Source organism: Notolepis coatsorum (genome assembly GCF_963971535.1).
Source record: "Notolepis coatsorum genome assembly, chromosome: 13".
Classification (NCBI taxonomy): Eukaryota; Metazoa; Chordata; class Actinopteri; order Aulopiformes; family Paralepididae; genus Notolepis; species Notolepis coatsorum.
Window position 1 is genome coordinate 110,789,377 of NC_140177.1, and position 21,093 is coordinate 110,810,469.

Below are 21,093 nucleotides of genomic sequence, written 5' to 3' on the forward strand. Positions count from 1 at the left end.
GTGGGTCCAGGTGTTGTAGTCCTCTCCCCGGCCCTCCTCCAGGACTGTGGGTCCAGGTGTTGTAGTCCTCTCCCCGGCCCTCCTCCAGGACTGTGTGGGTCCAGGTGTTGTAGTCCTCTCCCCGGCCCTCCTCCAGGACTGTGTGGGTCCAGGTGTTGTAGTCCTCTCCCCGGCCCTCCTCCAGGACTGTGGGTCCAGGTGTTGTAGTCCTCTCCTCGGCCCTCGTCCAGGACTGTGTGGGTCCAGGTGTTGTAGTCCTCTCCCTGGCCCTCCTCCAGGACTGTGGGTCCAGGTGTTGTAGTCCTCTCCCTGGCCCTCCTCCAGGACTGTGGGTCCAGGTGTTGTAGTCCTCTCCCCGGCCCTCCTCCAGGACTGTGGGTCCAGGTGTTGTAGTCCTCTCCCCGGCCCTCCTCCAGGACTGTGGGTCCAGGTGTTGTAGTCCTCTCCCCGGCCCTCCTCCAGGACTGTGGGTCCAGGTGTTGTAGTCATCTGAAGATGACTGTGTGAAGGGTTGAGGACCACATGAGGACCACACCACAACTAGCCGTGGGGCATGCTGGCGTTAATCAACCCTCCTCCATTTCAGCACTCTGCCATGTTATTTGTTGTCAAGCTCTCGTTTTGATTCATCACTTTTGTGATTGGAGTGGAATATTATTCCTTTCAGTTTATGCTGATCTCTCCTCGGCATAGGCCTGTGGATCTTTAGACATTTAATCTAGAAGAAGATTTAATAATAATAATTCATTACATTTATATAGCGCTTTTCTAGACACTCAAAGCGCTCCCTACAATGTAGGGTGGAAATTGCCTCCTTCACCACCACCACAGTCTTGGGCTATACGAAGGCTCAATGGCTGCCATACACTGGCACCAGGCACACATCACACTACACAGTGGCTGAACGGCTCAGGAGACAGGGATTGATATCAGCCAATTAAGGAGAAGCCTGGCCTGCAGGCTTGATTAGGCTTTTCGAAGTTTAACGGAAACAAACTGGAATATCCTGGAATCTTTTTGCCATGTTTTTAAACACATTTTTTATTGCATTAGTTGCATTAATGTGAAGGTGGAAATCCAGCTGAATCTCTTATTTCTTTTATTGAAAAATTTAACAAAAATAATATGTGTGTGTGTGTGTGTTACAAACATAATGCTCTGAACCGACACGTCGATGTCAGACTTTAATTTCCATATTCATTTTGGTCATTGCTTACTGAATGAGCTCAGTCACATTCGTATACCTATTACACTTTCAAATCTTTGCCCAACTAATCTGAATCCAACCCTCGTAGGACCGAATGGTCGTCATATATACGGCCGGTTCAAACCCCGGTGAGACCTTGTCAACTTGAGAAGGAAAAGGAGCTTCTAAAGCTTCTTGTTTCTTAGCTCACAACATCGTCCATCTGGTAAGACTTGAGCTCCAAGAAAAGCACAGGCCGGCTCAAAAGAAAGAAGGAAGGGGGGCTGCTGTAGCTTTTGTTGCTATAGTTACGATGCGCGAATACCCCTCCGCCCCTCCGCCAAGCCTCATTCTGTGAAAGTAGCCCCATGGGATCAACAACACTACCCCGCTGAACACACACACACACACACACACACACACACACACACACACACACACACACACACACACACACACACACACACACACACACACACACACACACACAAATGCAGTCCTCGACATACATACGGCATGTGTTCACGCTTGGGCACATGCCAACCACTATGCGTCCCATGATTTTCATTTGTTCATAACATGACGATGTTGTCCTCCTCTGAGTCTGTGCCGCACTATACTAAGCATAATGGAGAGTTGTTGTTCAGGACCATTTGCCTTGAATGAGCGACGGCAGAAACTGTGCTCTCATGTCTACTTGATTATTAATGGCCATGGAAGTGGAATGCACTCGCTAATGAAGGGACAGGGTATTTTGCTCTGTGCAGAACACACACACCGCCAGCCACCCCCTGTCTAACATTTCTGTTTCCATGGAGTTTTTCATAGGCCACAATAGTTACATTTAGCAAATAATATATAAATAAATAATAAATTCTGTACAGGTGGAAAGTAGGGATGCTTAGTATAGAGCAGATACCGTGCTGAAACAGGGTGAAGGGGAGAAGGTGATCGGTGACCCCTCTCACCCTGCTCTTTAACCCCCTTCCCTCTGGTAGAAGACTCCAAAGTCTCAGGTGTAGGACATCTCGTTTTAAGAATAGCACATATCCCGAGGTTGTTCGTCAACTGAACTCAAGCCCTGATGCACAGGCACTTTGTACTATAAGGGCTAGCACCAGCTGACAGGCACTTTAAGGCAATATGCACTTTAAATGGAGCACTGAGCTCTTTTATGCACTGTAGCATTTTTTTTTAATGTTTTTTGAAATACTTCTACTTAAGGGATTGCATTGTATGTATTCTTGTATGTTTTTATATTGTATGTTTTTATACTGTATGTTTTTTCCACTGTTTTATGATGAAATGAGCATTGCGCCGAGACAAATCCCAATCAACCATGTGTTGAAATGGCAATAAAGTATTTATCTATCTATCTATCTATTTTATCAGGAGCACATCCCTCCTCCACTACTAAAACGGTGGGAAATACTCGTTCACTACATTCTCATTCATTATGCTTAATTTCCATCATCGGTTTTATGCACTCATTCATGAATATCCATAAATTGTATCACGAGTCATTCTTTTACACCACCGGTGTTGAGCAGTCCCCTCTTGGCCATAAACGTAATTACTGTAACACGTGTCACTTTTATGACCTGAGAGAACCCACCACAACCACAACCACACTCAAGAGGCTGTAAGCTAGAGGTGTTTTACGATCTCAATATGGCGTATAGAAATTTTAAACGGTATCGACGGTTGTCTTCTCGCTCTATTCCCTGGGTCTCAGTTTAACTGGTGGTATGGTGTGGCTACTTCTATTAGTGTATCTTTTTTCCCCTTCAACTTATAATTTTTATTCAGCACACAATGGACCTGTCTCAAACCCTGCCCTCTTTTCTTGATCCTCCAATCACAACTGTCGCTTACCGTAAGCGACAGTTGTGATTGGAGGATCAAGAAAAGAGGGCAGGGTTTGAGATAGGTCCATTAAGACAGTACAGACATACAAATACCTTGTATATAACACATTCTTAATTACCAGCCTGCCTGTTATGTCTCAGGGCTCAGGCCAGGGGAAGGGGGCGGGGCGTGGGGACCACGACATAAAAACAGAAAATAGTGGATGAAAACCACCAGTTCTGTATCGTTAGTGGCTTAGCTTGGCATCGCTACTGCACTATCTCGCGTACGTGCACGCGTACTGAATAAACCACAAATGTACCTCTAATACCAGTATTAGTCTGACCACACCCCTCATCAGCTTACCTTCATAAGCAGGTGTGTGGTCACCTGCTCTCCTCCTTCTCGCTTTCACCACAAGGAAGAGGTGCCTCGGTAGATCCCCACACTTGACACCATGATGGAAGAAATTGGATTAGGAACAGCTTGGGAAACAAGGATACGTTGACATCATATCTTTATTTTCTCTCTCACTATTTTCGAGAAAATACGGCGATATTGTCTTCGTACTGGAGTGTCTAGAAGATGATGATCATTCTACAAACCCTCCACCGGTTTTCGTATTGGGAGCACGCCGCTGCATGCTTCTCAACTGCAGTTCCTTGCTGTGTTTGTTGGGGTGAAACCTGTCAGGCCACAGCTGAACTGTCGGACATGCCGCTGTTGTGAGGAGCGGTGCGTTCCAGGTTGGGTGAGTAGTGTTTGCTGGCGGGCTCCACTTGTCTGTTAGTGCTATGGGGGCTACTTGACAAAGTTTATGGAAACCGGCCCCAGGCTAGGGTCCTTTGTTTAGCCGTCTAGGCGACAGAAGGCCTTGGTCTGGCGACCATTATAGTTTTAACTAGTGGGCCGCGACCATTGACACTGGTGATCCCTGTGTGTTCTGGACGAGTGGATTCTCTCTGTCACCGTGTTAAGACCCCATCTTTCATATCCAAATGAGAGTATTCCTTCACGAGGGGATATGTGCATGTAATGTGCGATAGCGGCAGATTCATGTTCAAAGTCAGCTATACAGGCCAGTTGGTACTGTGCTGATTCCGCCGGACGTGGTAATATCACCGTTGTGAAGCGGTGTTGACGTCTTGTTTTCTCTTTTCTCTTAAAAAGTGAGGAGGGTTCAGAACGGCGGCCTGTCTGGGTGAGTGTTATGTCATTGTTTACATGTTCATAGCTTACGGTTAGCCGGTCGGTGGCCTGGCGCGGGGTAGCTTGGCTTCTCGCGCGCCGCCGGGAGCTCGCTCCTGATCGCGTGCGTCGTAGATCGGCGTCTCGCGAGCGGAAGCAATAGCACCCGAACGGTTGGAGCAGCCGTTAGCTTGATGCTATTCTGTTGAACGTGCTTTGATTTTAACATGTTTTACACTCTTGACCACGACGTCATCCTTGACAGGGGATGTTCGTCGACCCTGCCTGAGCCTAGACGGGGATTGTGTCAACAAAGAGGACTGTAGCGACTGGTGGAGCGGCGACGCTGCCCGGATCGAACAACACAGGACGGCTGTGTTCTACGGTGTCTGGTGACTGCACTTCGCTGATCTGCGTTCCGGGCAGGTACGGGGTTGGCCAGACCTCATAACACGTCTTCTGGTTTTACCTTGCTAAATGTATTGTGAATAACGGTGTTTTTTCCCAAAACGTGTGTTGTTGCAGTGCATTTGGGATACGTTGCGGGTTGTGTGTGAGCTGTTTTTGTCACTGGCAGTTAGCTTCTCCGTGCAGATCGTGATGTATTGATCTGGTTGTTGTGTGAGAAACATCATGGTGTTTATGTGTACCGTGTACTAGGGGTGGACGGTATAAACGGTATACGGTATAAACGGTATGAATTTGCTCTACGGTATGGATTTTGCCTATACCGTGTAACCGGTAGTGCAGCTCTAAAATAGCAATGACGTCATGTAACCACAGCGCGACTATTTCACTGGCATTTGCCCCTAAAAATAGATAGAATTAGTCATAGATAATAGATATGTGCGAACTGGAAAAAGTTATTTAGGAGGCTTCGCGCAGTGGGCGTGCCAGCCCCTCCCGCACGCATGTAAACACGGGTCTACAGTGGGACGGGACGTCTCCCTGAGCTAACGTTAGCTTAGCTACCGTTACAAAATGACCCAGTCAACTATTCACTTTTAGTTTAATACATGATGAGGCATTGTCTAACCGAACGGTATCTAGTCGGCCAGCTACCGATAGCTCCTGACATCAACAAACGCTCCATCAAGTCTAGTAGAGAGTAGACGTGTATGATAGCTCCGTTAGCCGTTAGCTCACGTTAACGCAAGTTGGTTCACCGTTCAAAACGAAATGTCCCATTGAACTAAATAATTCACTGAGGCGTTGTATTAACGTTATATATCCGGCTAGCAGTAGCTACAGATAGCTCCTGATATCAATGTCTTATAACACTGATTCGATGCGTATTCGAGCTGAGGGCTTGTGAATGTGATTTAACGTTATACCAATACTAGGGCCCAGCTGCAGCGCCGGTGAATCCTGGCCGTAGCTCGAGGCTACTCGAGTATAGGTCCAGCTGCAGCTCCGGAGAATACTGGCCGTAGCTGGAGGCTACTAATGTACACACAGACAGTGGAGCTTGTTGCGTGGTGGCGATGTCTCGCAGATAATACAAGTACAAGTCTAATTATATAATATATATATTTTATATAAAAAAAAAAAAAAAATTATATAAAATTTAAAAATTTTTTTTAATCAAAAACGATGATACCGTGATATATACCGTTACCGTCTATGCTTCAAATTATACCGTGATATAAATTTTAGACCATACCGTCCACCCCTACCGTGTACTCACTACTAAGGCAACTAACCTATGAAGCTATGCTTGGTGACGAGTGAGTAAAAGAATGTTCTTTCTCAGACTGTAATGACAATGAACAGTGAGTTCACACATTAACAGGTTTTCCTGTTTTAACTGGCCGTATTGAGGGTAAAATAGGAGGATTGTGTTTCCCCCCCCGGTTCCCTGGGGACTTTATCACCTCCTATCAGACATGTTGTGCATTAATTGTGTCTTTTGTGTGGTAGGGATACGATGTAACTCTCAGCTTGATTGCTGAGGTTGTGCTAAATCTGCTGGAGAAACTTATTTCCTAAAGGGAAATTGGTTTGGTTGCTGTCATGTGTGCTTAGCAAGGCCTGTGGTCGATACTAATCAAGAATGATGTATTCTCTCATTGTGAAAAAAAAAAAAACGGCGTTCCTCTGTTGAGTGTTTTTGCCATTTTTTGTAGGTGATGATGGGTTGTGTGTGTCATGTGACCTACAACTGGGTTGTACTGGCCACAGAAGCACATGTGTATGTTGGACCGGGGTTCTTAGAGCCCTCTCTATTCTGTGTTTTTCCTTAGTAAAAATCAGATAGCAGGTTAGCTCGTGCGCTGTGTGGAGCTGTGAAACGCTTCATAGAGCTGACTATGACTGTGTCATATTCTCTTTTTGTCGTTACGTCGTATCATGGGTGTGGGGTCGTAAAGGGGTGAACTGGTAACCTTTCCTCTCCCCATTGTTCTGTCGGTCAGGGGTACACCCCCTGTCCTTCAAGGTTCCCGTCACGTGGCGGTTCGGCACGTTACGGGGGGGGGGGGGAGGGAGTTCCTGGTCCCACGGCCTGGTATATTGGGCGTGTGCACCGCAGGAATTCCCCCGCCATAGAGTACGTCACCGTGCGCGTCTCTGTTGGTAGGACTTCCGTGTGCTGTTCAGGTCCATGTGATGGATCTGTTTTCAGGGGGGGTGGTCAGGGCTCCTCCTCACCAAGCGCCTACTCAGGCCTTCTGTGAGTTCGGACTCCTTCTTCCATGTGAGGAAGCCTCCATCAGAGTACAGAGCCTTCCTCCTCAGATTGTCAAAGTGAGTGGACCCTCTAGAAGGGTCCTTTTCTATTGTATGTATATTCGATTCAATTCGTTTATTGAGTGTGTATGGGTTCGGTGCCTCTTCCCCGGAGGCCCTAAAACCAGTTTTTTACATGGCTCAAGGTGCAATATATTCTTTTCAATCTGTACAGCTCGCGTGGGAAGTCTCTCTGGGGATCCCCGTCTCTTTCCTATGGGAGGGTGGTGGGATGTAAAAATGTGAACATTTTTTACCCCGGCTGTGTAGACTGGGATACATACTGTTGATGCTTCCTTCTTTCTATTCCAGAAGTGTTGGAGTTAGGGAGTGTCACACCCCTCTTGTCGTTCCCCTGGGCGCCTTGGGGATTCAATGACGGGTCTAAATAGCCTGTTCATTGATGGGGGTGTGTCCCGACGCACGTATAGTGCTAGCTCGCTGTAAACAGGCGATTGACTGGCACGCCTTAGTTGCTTGTGGTTGAAACAGCGTTTTTATAAAGCAACTGGGATGGGGGTTTTTCCTCTTCCGGCGACCACATCCCATGACCTGGGTGGGTTGTCGACGGATTCTCGTTCATGTCTGGGGGATGATGACGGGATGGATCTGAACATATGTAGTGGGGTCTCACGCCCTTGGGGTGGGCCACCAGGCGCGGTTCGTCCGAACGTCTGGGTGGCGCCTTCTTTTCATGTTAAGATCAACACGCATATCTGCCCTTCTCCTGGAGTAGGCATGTCGGCGTGGTTAGGGCACGGGACTGGTTCTGGTCACGCTGGTCCAGATCAGTTGAACCCGTTGTCCGCCGGGGATGCAGATCTGCTGTTCTGGTACCCTGAGGGACTTGGGCTTTTTTCAGGGGGAAAAATGCCGGGTCGGTCTGGGTGTCACAGGGTTAAGCGCTATGGAGACCCTGGTTGGGTATGTTTTTACTCAGCACTGTCGTCATGGCTTACAGCCATGCCATTCTGTACGCGCTCGATCTCGTCGGATCTCGGCCGCTACACAGGTTGGTCCTGGTTAGTACTTGGTTGGGAGACCGCCGGGGAATACCAGGTACGGTGTGCTTAGGGGCTGGTTCTCCATTATTTTTCGCTCCTCTCTCACGCATGGCGAAGAGGGGCCTGTGGGGGTGGTTTTTTGACCTCCTCTGGTGACCCTGTGCTTCCCGTACCGCCAGGCCCGGTCCGAAGTGATGTTTGCGACCCGTAGGCCTGGGTTAACCCTTTTTGGAAACTGAAACGCTTGTACTGCGGTATAGCCGGTGTATACCCGCAGGTGTGTTTTGGAGTTTTTTCTTGAGGGGTTATAGGAACAACCACCGCATTGGGTAACACCGAGGTGGTTGATTCCCTGGTGTGTTGGAGCAGTGTCAACTCCCGGGTTCACCGTTTGAGGGTGCCCCTGCACGTTCATGACGTCTGCCAATCGTGTCAGCCTTCTCTGCCTCGACCCCTCTGGGTGGGGGTTGTTAAATGGAGGCTTGGTCATGCAACACCGCCAGCTTACGCTCCTTCCGCCGGGGCGGCTGTGTTCAGCTGTCCCCTCTGGCGCCTGTCTCGTCCGCAGTCTCCAGGCTAGGGTTAACAGCCTGTTGCCTGGTTTTTCCCCGGTGCGCTGCCTGCTTCCGTTGGTTAACCTTTTTGTGTGCTTACGGCCATGCTGACTGCCTGTTCTGCAGGGTCAGTGTGCCAGGCGGTGTGCTATTGGGGGGACGGGGCCCGCTCGGCTTACGGCCATACCGACCTGAACACGCCCGATCTCGTCCGATCTCGGAAGCTGGGCAGGTTCTGGCCTGGTTGGTTCCGCCTGGGAATACCAGGTGCAGTAACTGAGGGGCTTTTGTCCGAATACGCTGGCGATGTGGGGGGCGGGGCACTACGTGCCCACCTGGTGGGGTCTTGATGCTGGCATCATGGACTTCTCCGGGCCCCCATTCTAGGGAGTCCAGTCCTTTTGGTGGGTCTGGGTCTTCCTTCGTGCTCCGCTGCTACGGCCTTGCCACGGGGTTGGGTTTGCCCTTGACCCCGTGATTCTGGGGGCAGTAACGAGGTTGTTCCTCCGTTCGTTCCCGGGTGGCATGCGGGTTGTGCGTGTGTGTAGTCGTGGGGTCGAGCCACGGTCTGCTCACCCTGTGCGTTGAGTTGCTTGAGTGCCTCTTCGCACGGTCGGGTCCGTCGCCCTCCCGTGACGTCCCTAATAGGGGGGCTACCCTCCATTAGGGGGGGTCGGGGGGGCTCGGCCCTCCCTGTTCTGATGGTTTTGGGGGGCTGTCAGCGGGGTGTATTTGTCAGCCAAGTGGCTCCGCTTGGCCTCCCTTGTGCAGTAGCGATGCCAAGCTAAGCCACTAACGATACAGAACGTTAGGTTATGACTATAACCAAGTTCTGTTAGTTAGGGGCGATGCTTGGCATCGGACGACCGCTGCAGCCCTTGTCCTCACCTTGTGGTGAAAGCTTGGGAAGGAGGAGAGCAGGTGACCACACACCTGCTTATGAAGGTAAGCTGATGAGGGGTGTGGTCAGACTAATACTGGTATTAGAGGTACATTTGTGGTTTATTCAGTACGCGTGCACGTACGCGAGATAGTGCAGTAGCGATGCCAAGCATCGCCCCTAACTAACAGAACTTGGTTATAGTCATAACCTAACGTTAAGCTGGGTAGCATCATGGTTGAAACATAAAGACAGATTAAGAAAGAAATTGTATAATAATAATAATGATGATATAAGAATGAAGTTAGTAGTACAGTTTAGATGCAATCACAGTTGTGTATTGAAGGAATGAAAAACACATTTAGATTAGGTAAGTATTAATGAATTAGTGTATCGTTAAGGGTCCTTTTCGTTGTTTATGACTTTGAAATAAAACGTTTGTTTCTCTGAGCGAAACCAAGCTGTGAATACCTATGTATGTATGTATGTATGTATGTATGTATGTATGTATGTATGTATGTATGTATGTATGTATGTATGTATGTATGTATGTATGTATGTATGTATGTATGTATGATTGTGTATGTATGTATATATATATTAATATATAATTAGAGCTTCGTAGTAGGAATACATTCTAATCCATAAAGAATATAAAATCGTAAAATATAAAATTCATATAAAATCTGAAAACGTGTATCATTCATTACACACCCCTACTCGTAAGCTGTATTGCCTACTGTAATCAATCTTCCACTGCGGCCTCCACCCATGTCCTTGCTCTGTGCTGCAGTATGCTTAAAGAGCTGCCATTGATTTGGTGTCTGTTCCTCTTTTCGCTGCTCAAAGTCACCGCTACCTGTAGGAGCTCTTACCTACAGTGTGCATGTAGCGCCCGGTGCCGGAGGTCACCCTGCTTGGAGAGGAAAAGTGCCACAGTGGGCAGCTATAGCTACTGCTTGTAAAAGCACTTTGCAACAAGAAAGTGGTGTAATTGAAGCCGCGCGGGGGGAGTTGGTGCCTCGAACACAGAGTTTGTGAGGAACTTATTGAATTGTTCCCCTTGTTATGCATGATGCAGCATTAGTTTACTCAGCGGACCGTCCCAACAGTAACTCCATCTATATGTCCTCTCGTACTTAAAAAACTCAGACGCAGTGTTATTGAAAAGGCGTCGGATAATGTGCTTGTTTGGGCCACATGATGTCCACTCTTGACTTGACATTCAAGCGGTTCAATCTCTGAACGGTTTCTCTCCTCTCCATTGTTTGCAGGCTTTGGATCAGGACCGAACAGCCTTGCAGAAAGTCAAGAAGTCTGTGAAAGCCATCTACAACTCTGGTCAAGGTATGGATGTCAGGGGTCGACACTAAGGTCTCAAAAAGGGGGGGGGGAACAGGCGCTACGTGAAAGTGTGACTCGTCTCTGCCAACTCCCAAGAACCATCAGCGGCAGGGGTGTTGTAGCCCTTTAGAAGGTTTATTTTATTAAAGTAGCATCAGGGTGGGCTACCGGCTTAGACTTAAAGGAACATGCCAACATTTAGGGCGGCTACGTGGCGTAGTGGGCAAGGCGCTCGCCACGAATGCGGAGACGCTGGGCTCGCCTGTTCGAGCCCAGCGCTCCACATTGCTTTCAGTTTAGCTGGTCGTTCATACTAATACACATTGGCCGTATTAGGGGGTGGGAAACTGATGGGTGGGGATCGGGCGTTGTGGACAGCGACTCCTACAGGTCGGTTGGTGCGCCTGCGCAGTAGAATCAGGAAGTGTCGGGGGCAGCGTGAGCCTCTCACGCGTTACTCCTCGCCACTGAGAGATCGAGCTGCGCAGGTGAAAAGATGCGACTGCTGTTACCTCAAGTACCGGAGGGGACTTGTGCTATGTATGACTTAGTCCACACTGCAGCCGGCTTGTGGGAGGCAAGAAACAGCGTTCATGACAGGGGAGGGTTGAATTGGATGATACGAAATTGGGATGGGAGAAAATATAGAAAATGGGAGAAAAAGTGGATAAAAAAAAAGGAACATGCCAACATTTTGGGAAATTAGCTTACCGTCTTCTCCTGAGAGAGACAAGAAGATAGATACCAGTTTCCTCTCTGTGCGTTCAGTAGAAAGCTATCTGGCTGCACGTTAGCCTAGCTTAGCACAATGAATCGAAGTGGACAGTGCCGGTTAGCCTAGGCGTGCAGCCAGATAGCTTCATAGAGGCACAATTAGGCACACATTTTTACAGTCTGGAACACACTAATTTCTTTGTTTAACATCACAATTTACTCACTTCGGTTTTGAAGGGGAATATGACATATCAAATCCCAACATGACAGAGTGTGGTCTTGAGGGTTAATTATTGTCCGCAACTTGCAATCACTGGATGGAGTTAGTTGGCTCAGGAAAGTCCAAGGCTTCATATGTGGCCTGCTTAGGCTTCATATGTGGCCTGCTTAGGCTACAGTTGCCCCTACAGCAATTGCCAGTTATTTCCACAAACTCACAGTGTAGACATATCATTAAAGATACTTGTGATGATTAAGTGGTTAAACTTTAAGCCCACACTAGTTAGCTAATGTTAGTTTGAACGTGGATCCTCATAGTGGACTGATACTTGCTAAATCTACAAATGACAATGTACCTCCCAGGGCTTGACAGTGCAATTGTTTTTGTGTGTGAATCTGAAAAAAGAATGTAGGAGCACATGTGCAAGATGACAGTTAAATGATCTTTTTTCCCCCGCTGCAAAAGCAGAGGCTCTTGTTTACTTTTGCTGGACCATGGCAACAGTGGTCGGTGGCTAACAGCAGCAAACGCTTCAACGTTTGGTTGGGGGCGGTCAGGTGGCGTAGCGGAGATTGCGTTTGTCACCAACGCTGGAGACGTTGGGTTCGCGTGTTCGAATCCTGCTCCCGGTGTTGTCACCAGCTTGGCTGGCCGTTCACACTAATACAATTGGCAGTATTAGGGGGTGGGGAAAGCTGGGCGTTGTGGACAGCGACCCCTACAGTTCGGTCGGGGCGCCTGCTCAGCGAGGGTAGGATCTGGAGTGAGGTAGTGCGGCCTCCCACACGTTACACTCTCCCAGTGAGAATCTGCGCGGCCAGGCTGGCTGCCGGCTGGCTGCACATGCGTCGGAGGAAAGCATGTGACAGTCTCCGGCCTCTCGGACCAACAGTAGGGGAAAGTGCGCAACAACCAGGAAGGGGGTTGGGAATTGGCATAACGACTAACAGTGGGATGGGAGAAAAATTGGAAAAAGGAGGGGGAAAAAGATAATAAAAAAATAAAAAACGTTTGGTTGAGCTTCACAAAAAAGATGGAATACAGCTAAACGCAATACCTGCGGCAAGTAAGGAAGCACCTCCAATACGACAAAGCATTTGTTTCAACTCTCTATGCACCGTCCCTTAATGGTAGCAACGTTAGCTGCACTCGGGTTATAATATCTCCTGTGCTGGAAGTGGAGAGACACTCGGGTTATAATATCTCCTGTGCTGGACGAGGAGAGACACTCTGGTTATAATATCTCCTGTGCTGGACGAGGAGAGACACTCTGGTTATAATATCTCCTGTGCTGGACGAGGAGAGACACTCTGGTTATAATATCTCCTGTGCTGGACGAGGAGAGACACTCTGGTTATAATATCTCCTGTGCTGGACGAGGAGAGACACTCTGGTTATAATATCTCCTGTGCTGGACGAGGAGAGACACTCTGGTTATAATATCTCCTGTGCTGGACGAGGAGAGACACTCTGGTTATAATATCTCCTGTGCTGGACGAGGAGAGACACTCTGGTTATAATATCTCCTGTGCTGGACGAGGAGAGACACTCTGGTTATAATATCTCCTGTGCTGGACGAGGAGAGACACTCTGGTTATAATATCTCCTGTGCTGGACGAGGAGAGACACTCTGGTTATAATATCTCCTGTGCTGGACGAGGAGAGACACTCTGGTTATAATATCTCCTGTGCTGGACGTGGAGAGACGTCTGACTATGTGAGAGACACTCGGGTGTAACAATATACTGACAGCTGGCATTCGTCTTCTATATTAGAGGTACCCAACAAACGATAATCCTAGATACAAGTTCACAGAGCACCTTACCTCCAGTTAATCCCCAGACACTCCTATTATAGAAAACTTTCACTTTAGCAATGCTGATCTAACCTACCAGACACTGATCTAGCCAGCCTGTTGTGACTGGTGCACATGTCTACCCTTCCTTCATTCTTTCCCTCCTTCATTACTGCCCATCCACCTACTGTTGTTGACCTTACAGTAACTGTTAAATAAATCATCAGCCGATAAAGATAATTGTATATTCACTTAAAAGAACACGCCAACATTTTGGGAAATTAGCTTATCGTCTTAGCGGACAGTGATGGATGGCCTAGGCATTGTCCAACTAACACCTCTCCCGAAGGCTACCCGTCACTGTCCGCTTCCATTCATTGTGCTAAGCTAGGCTAACATGCAGCCAGATAGCTTTCTACTGAACGCACAGAGAGGAAACTGGTATCTATCTTCTTGTCTCTCTCTGGAGAACACGGAAAGCTAACTTCCAAAAATGTTGGCGTGTTCCTTTAACACTTTGAGCGCCACGCCGGGTTTTCCTTTTTACCGGCTGAATGCCACCATCGGCGCCAATGTTAACGTTAATATCGCCTAATCTATGTTTTAAATTATGGCTATGTGTCTAATCTGCCCATCGCATTATCAAAGACTATTTTCCAGTCAGTGCTGTCAAGGCAGATTGTTTTTTTATCGCGGCATTTCTGTTTCAGAGCATTTAGAAAAGCACCCGTTTTCAGATAAAAAAACAGCCCATTCTGGAGCATTCTATGAAAATCGCCTTTTACTGGAATATTCCACAACGATGATATTCGTCTGCCTTTTTATGAATCGTTTTCAAATAAACGCTAGATCAGGGGTGGGCAATTATTTTTCCCGGGGGGCCGAATGAGCAACTGAAAATATGTTGGGGGGCCGGGCCAAAATTCCAAACTCAATTATGCATAATATAAATTTTATTTCTATATAAAAAGCAGTACATGGCATTGGTTTGACCCCTGGTAAGAGTGTATGTTATTATTTGGTAATTAAAAGGTGAGGTTAGCTTTCAAAAATATAATTTATTCAAATAGAATTTATTTCCAAAATGATAAACAAAATGTGAAACATTAATAACAAAGGGCATTTTGAGTTTCATATACTATTGAAACAAGGATTTTCTTAGCTTTCTAAAGACATCACATCATCTTATAGCAAAAATAAACAAGACATGTCACTGAACTGTGTAAAGAAAAGTGTCCCAGTTTTGTAGCCTTTTTTACTTTACATGCCTATATTAAACATTTAATGTTTTCAGAACTGTGCAAAAAAAAGAAAAAAAAATATCAAGTGTCCCATTTCACTTGTTATATTTCCACATTTTAGTGTTCTTCAGTTCTTTTTTTTTCATTCAGTGTGAGAAATCCAGTCTCTGTTGAGCTTTAACAAGTCCATCAAAGTCAGGTTGCATGTCTGAGGTGGAGATGCGAAGCACAGCTGCCAGATGTTCATCAGTGAGAGAGGATCTGTACCTGGACTTGGTAAACGTCATGACTGAGAATGTCTGTTCACATATGTAGGTGGATCAAAAGAGAACCAACATCTTCTGAGCATGTCTCCTAAGCGTATACTGTGCGTGTGAACGTTGACATGAAAAAAAAAAAAAAAAAAAAAAAAATTAAAAAAAAATATATTTTTTTATTTTTTTTTATTATCATGTAATCTTTCGCGGGCCGGTCAGAATCATCCCGCGGGCCGGATCCGGCCCGCGGGCCGTACAATGCCCAGGTCTGCGCTAGATGATCAATATTATACGTGCACGCAAGCACATTTGAGCCGCGCACGGATAATCGCCCCGTTGATTTCCTCATGGACTTTTACAGTGAAACCGAAAGAAGACATTTCACAAAACAGCTTATAACTTCATCAAACTTACTCTGATTATCCTAACACTGATAACATAGAGTCCTTACCTGACATCAGATGGTATCCAACTGGTATATTCCAATTCCTGATCACCATTCGAAAAAATCGATACGTGTATGGATCCAACGCGATACAGTAGAACTCCATGATCAGCGGGGATCTGAGGTTCCAGAATGAACTGTGGTAACCCCGGCTGGATCAGTGGACTGGAAAATGTGGAGTACCGGATTTTTTTCCCCATTAATTTTCATTGAGTCCATTCCAAAATCACTTATGTCATCTGGGAGACGACAGGGGGCGCTTTTTTCCACAATGATCGCCGGCGCCGCTCGGCTATACTCGGGTGATGCAATATGATTTCCGATCGCTAAAAAAAAAAAAATCCGAGAAATCTCGTGAGTGGCTTTCAACCACCTATAAAAAACACGAGATATCTCGTGAGTGGCACGGAAAGAGTTAAGACTTAAATTAAGAAATTCTGTGTTTTTAGCAGTTATTCACCTCAAAAGAACTAAAAGCTAAGGTGTTGTTTTCATTGTTTGTTAGCTACTGGTCTAGCCTACCAGATGCTGATCTAACCTACCAGACACTGATCTAACCTACCAGATGCTGATCTAACCTACCAGATGCTGATCTAACCTACCAGATGCTGATCTAACCTACCTAACCTGTGGCTACTAGTGGCTCAAAAGATAATTTCCCACCCTGGTGGAAGGGGTTTTTGATCCAATGGGCGAGGAGGACAAATGTTCCGTCACTTCTGTGGTCTGCTGTAGTTTTTCATCGGTCCATTCCATCCTAACCCCACCTCAGCCCCTGTCCTCTGATCAGCCCATGCTCCTTTTAGTCACAGCGTGCACCACAACCATGTCTTTCCCCCCACTCAACTCTTCTCTCATATCTGGAGTGGCTGGCATGATGCCACACTAGGACCCCCCCCCCCCAGCATCTCAGGCTGTGGTCTCCAGGGATTCGCTGTGTCATATTTGAGAGATACACATCAAATCAAATCACATTTATTTGTAAAGCCTGCAATCACAAGTTAATGTCCCCATGGGCCGGACAAGTCTTCTTTAAACAGGTCAAGAAGAAACATCACAATAAATCAAGAACAAAAAACCCACCATGAAATCCAAAATAAATGTTAAATAAATAAATGCAACACTCCCAGATATACCCCAGCGAAGGTAAGGAAAAACTCACTAAAAACCTAGGAATAGGAAAAAAGCTAAATGTGGAGGAGAGAAACCTTAGAAGGGCCGTTCTTCATGACTTGGCTTCCTTTTGCAGTAAGAAAGAACACTGATCACACTGTGCTGTCGAAGGACATGTTGGGGGTGAGATGCCGAGGTGGCAGCCTACTAATGGGGGTTAAGGAGAATGACATGTTCAGGGGATGGTATCTTGTGGCTGAGGAGAATATAGTGTTTCCCACAAGTAATTTGTGGAAAGATGACCCAGGCAGGATACACAGTGGAGCATGTACATGCAAGATGAGACATTATTAAAGGTGGAATCTGTGATGCTATCAAACCTCTAGGCAAAAGAGCCCGCTTGTTATTGCTTTTAGTTTCCTGTTTTCTGTTTTGGTCTGACGTCTGGGTATTGTAACTTAGTATACTGTGAATTTCTTCAGACCTCTCTTGGTCTGAGGTGTGGCCAACAATTGCGATACCCCCTATACCAGGGGTCACCAACACAGTGCCCGCAGGCACCAGGTAGCCCCCAAGGACCACATGAGTCGCCCGCAGCAAGCCTTGCGTTTCTAATTAAATTTAGCCTCTTTCATTTCTCCATCACAGCAAATCCGCCCTCAATTAATATCGCTGCGGGGGGGCATAATCCCACGGGACAATGCATTGGGAATTTGTGTCCCACGACGAGATCTACTCATGAATATTATTGCACGGATCGGAATATGGGAGCGCGCGTGGAAGGCCGCGCAAAATCTGCGATATTCTTCCACGTTGCGCCCTGACCTTTTCCCGACGTTTTCGCTGATGGAAGTGCATTGTGAAGTCATGCCCCCCACCGAGATCTACCACCGGGAGAAATCTTGCGTCGATCCGCGCACGCGCGTGGAACCTCGCGCAAAATCACCCAAATGTTTCGACGTTGTGCATGTCGCAGCACTTTGCTGTCGTCTGCCGGCTCCGGGCTGCATTTTTCGCCGATCAACCAATACATTGTTGGAAAGTTCAATTTGAGGTTACACCCCAGATTACAATACACTGGTGCACAGCATGCAATGCCAGTCTTCCCACTAACAAAGAAACTAGATGTTGTCAGTAGCAACATGGCAGTGCCATGGCAAAGTTGAATACAATATTACAAAATCTTGTTCAATTCAAAAGTGTGTTCATGAAATCTAACAGATATAATTTTGTTAAAAAAGCAGCAGTTTTGGTCATTAGTTAAAAATGTGATAAGATTTATAAAAAAATATGTAAGTAGATTTTTCTAAAACATTACATAATTATAAACATTACATTGCACAATGGTGCAACATAGTTCATGATTTGTTAAAAGGGTTTGTCAGTGGCTTGTGAGAATGGGAAATATTTCCTACGAAATGTAGAAGTGATCATCTGAAAATGTAAACAATTGCTGAGATAAATAGCAATACAGTATTGAATATTGATATTATCTGTTTCCCACCTTGTTGATAATTATAGTGAGAAATCATTAACACATTGGGTACCAGCCATTAGACTGGGCCCGCTGTTGTCAGGCCAGCTATCACTGTGCGTCACGTTGTTTGTAGATCTTTTTTCCATCGATACATGCCTGTTTTATACCGTGTGAGTGTTATATCGGAATGATCTGGGATAATTCCTGTGAGGCTATTTATAAGGTGCAACGCTAATAACGTTAAATCCATTGGCGTTTCCTCCCTACACACGATACAGTTAAAAATCCAAATGCATATGATCGGTATTATGTTCCATCATGAATGCATGAAGGGGGGGCGGGGTCGTTTCTGATTAATTGATTGCCAATAACGGCATTCGTTATTACCACAACATACGCTGATCTGGGGGATGGCTATGAAATCCTTGCACGATCAAGCTTGACGTCAAATTTCTTACCTTTGGTCGGTTGGATTCCAAAAATAATTTTCCAATTATTTTATCGCCATCTGGTAGATCATATGTCCATTTGGCCCACGCCATAACCCTCTACAGCATAATGAATCCGGCGTCCCAAAAAGTATTCCATGCGATCGGGTGAAGCCCTTGCTTCAGGCTAACAGAAAAGTCCGCCCGGAGCGTTTTCAGTGTGACACCCGGTCTGCAACAGGGGTTACTACATTCTCAAGACAGCGCCACTACCAGGATCTGGCCGGTTCTGCACCTTCGGAGTCCCAATAAAAATACAGCTCCGTGACATTGAATAGGATATTAAAATCGGAAAAACGACCCAGACACGAGAATCCGGCACTCAACCGCTGGGCCACAGAAACGAGAATTCTCGTGAACGGCACCCAAAGTGTTAAGGTGATCAGTGTCTTCACAAAGATGAGTATCATTTATCATTGATAATAATATATCACTAAAGTCAAACTGAGCAAATTTGTTATTTCAGAAGAGCGTATCAAACTGGTAGCCATTCGTATGACTCAGTACCCATGAAGTAGCTCTCAGTTTCAAAAAGGTTGGTGACCCCTGCCCTATACCCACCGAAATCTAACCCACACATCAGACCCAAACATACAAAGCCCAATACCAACAGGGGCAGTGCACCATTTCTTCAAATCGTTCCTACACACACACACACACACACACACACACACACACACACACACACACACACACACACACACACACACACACACACACACACACACACACACACACACACACACACACACACACACACACACACACACACACACACACTCCAAGGTCTTCAGACTGGCTGGAGTTCTACTGTAGGCTCCCAGCCAGCAGGCAGAGTGGACGGACAGATTAGTGCATCAACTAATGCAACAACAGCAACACTGCTGCCCAAAGCAAATAACAACTCTGAGCTCTGACCAGCTCCGGCACACTTTTTTAGCCACGACCAGCAGCTCTGTAGTTCACTCTGTTGGTTAGTTGGTCAGTCCACTAAAGCTTCCCCACCCTCTCGCGACCACAGTTTCACCCTAGGAGGCTGCAATTTTGGCATGGATGTCAAGTTTATGCTAATTGGCAAAAGGGGGCGTGGCAGTGGGAGTGGCCTATCACAAAAAGGCGTATAACTTCCAAATGGATTCATCATGTAACATGGCCCAACTGTGTGGAAGCGATGGGGTAAAGGACACACACACACATAAAGATAGAGTTCGAGCTGCTGCGGTGAAAAGATGCGACAGGCTGCCTCCTCGTGTACCGGAGGGGACACGTGATGCAAGGCTTCTGTCCTCACTACAACCGACCTGTGGGAGGCATAGTCTAGCAACGTTCAAGACAGGGGAGGGAAGAATTGTATATACGAAATTGGGATGGGGAGAAAAATAGAAAAATGGGGAGAAAAAGTGGATAAAAAAAAAAAAGATAGACAGACATACAAACTGATACACAGACAGAGGCACGCACACACACACACACACACACACCATTTTGCTATGCCCCCTTTTTATAATGAACAGTTTGTGATAGAGACTTGCGGGAGGCGTCATTGGGGGTATAGGGGGTATAGGTTCGCCCCACCCCCTATACTTTAGCCACACCCCCTTCCATAACTCCTTAACCATTTACTGTAGACACTTGTGGGAGGCATTGTTATACTCAGCAGAGCGTTCCGTTGTAAAGATGCTCACAGTTCCCACTAGTGCATGTGACAAAATGATCTTCTCGCATAGAGGGTGTTACAGTAGCCTAGAGGAAAGTGGACTCATGACTAGAGATGTTCCGATACCATTTTTTCCTTTCCGATCCGATTCCGATACCTAAGCTTTGGGTATCGGCCGATACCGATATTTATCCGATACCAGTGCATACATAAAAAAAAAAAAAAACGATATTATATAAATTTTTTATAAATATAATTTTTTTTTTTTTTTTTTTAACAAATACTGTTTTATATATACTGTTTTTTAGTCATAACTAGAAAGTAATGGTATTTATTCAACAACAGGTGATTGTATAGATTTGTATTAGTATCATTAATCAATGAGTATGGGGCTTCAGCACTGCAGATATACCCTACTCCAATGATCCACACGGACATTATACGTTGCTGCACTCGCTACCCACTGGCTCTGCAGATATACCCTACTCAGTCTGTCTACAAGGCTCCGTTCAGTAGCAGTCGCATCTGTTGTGATTTTTGCACAATAAATATTCAACATTCTCTTTTGAGACTCCGCCTCAGACTCTTATCATTTGGCACTAAAAGCTAAACATTGTCACCGATATGGCTGTCCGCAACATGTCATTAATTGTGTACGCGACGTGCAATTGTGCAATGACGACGTTACAGTTAGCTAGCATGAGCTACCGGTATATGGGAAGACCATAGAAGACTGTAACGTTACTGGTGACATTGTGATTTAACTTGGAATACTCCTTTGCCAACTTGCTGTACTTTGCTTGCAGGTCTGCAGCCATTATTGCTGGATTATATGAATAGCCCCAACTTTAGCCAAGGTAATGTTAAAGCTAGCTTTCGGTTAGCTGTTCAATGCTAATAGTAATAACACCAGCCACCAAGCGAACCCATGAGCTCTCCGTCAACACCGCTCTGT

At 46.3% G+C, this 21,093-nt stretch overlaps 1 protein-coding gene across 3 annotated transcripts in view; it reads left to right on the forward strand.

Moving 5' to 3' along the window:
• asap1a (ArfGAP with SH3 domain, ankyrin repeat and PH domain 1a) overlaps positions 1-21,093 on the forward strand; it is a 172,025-nt gene that overhangs the window by 38,155 nt on the left and 112,777 nt on the right. For all 3 annotated transcript variants that reach the window (XM_084327854.1, XM_084327856.1, XM_084327855.1), the window contains exon 4: positions 10,662-10,734. In XM_084327854.1, the coding sequence (XP_084183980.1) occupies positions 10,662-10,734 (73 nt within the window). The remainder of the gene's footprint in view (positions 1-10,661; positions 10,735-21,093) is intronic.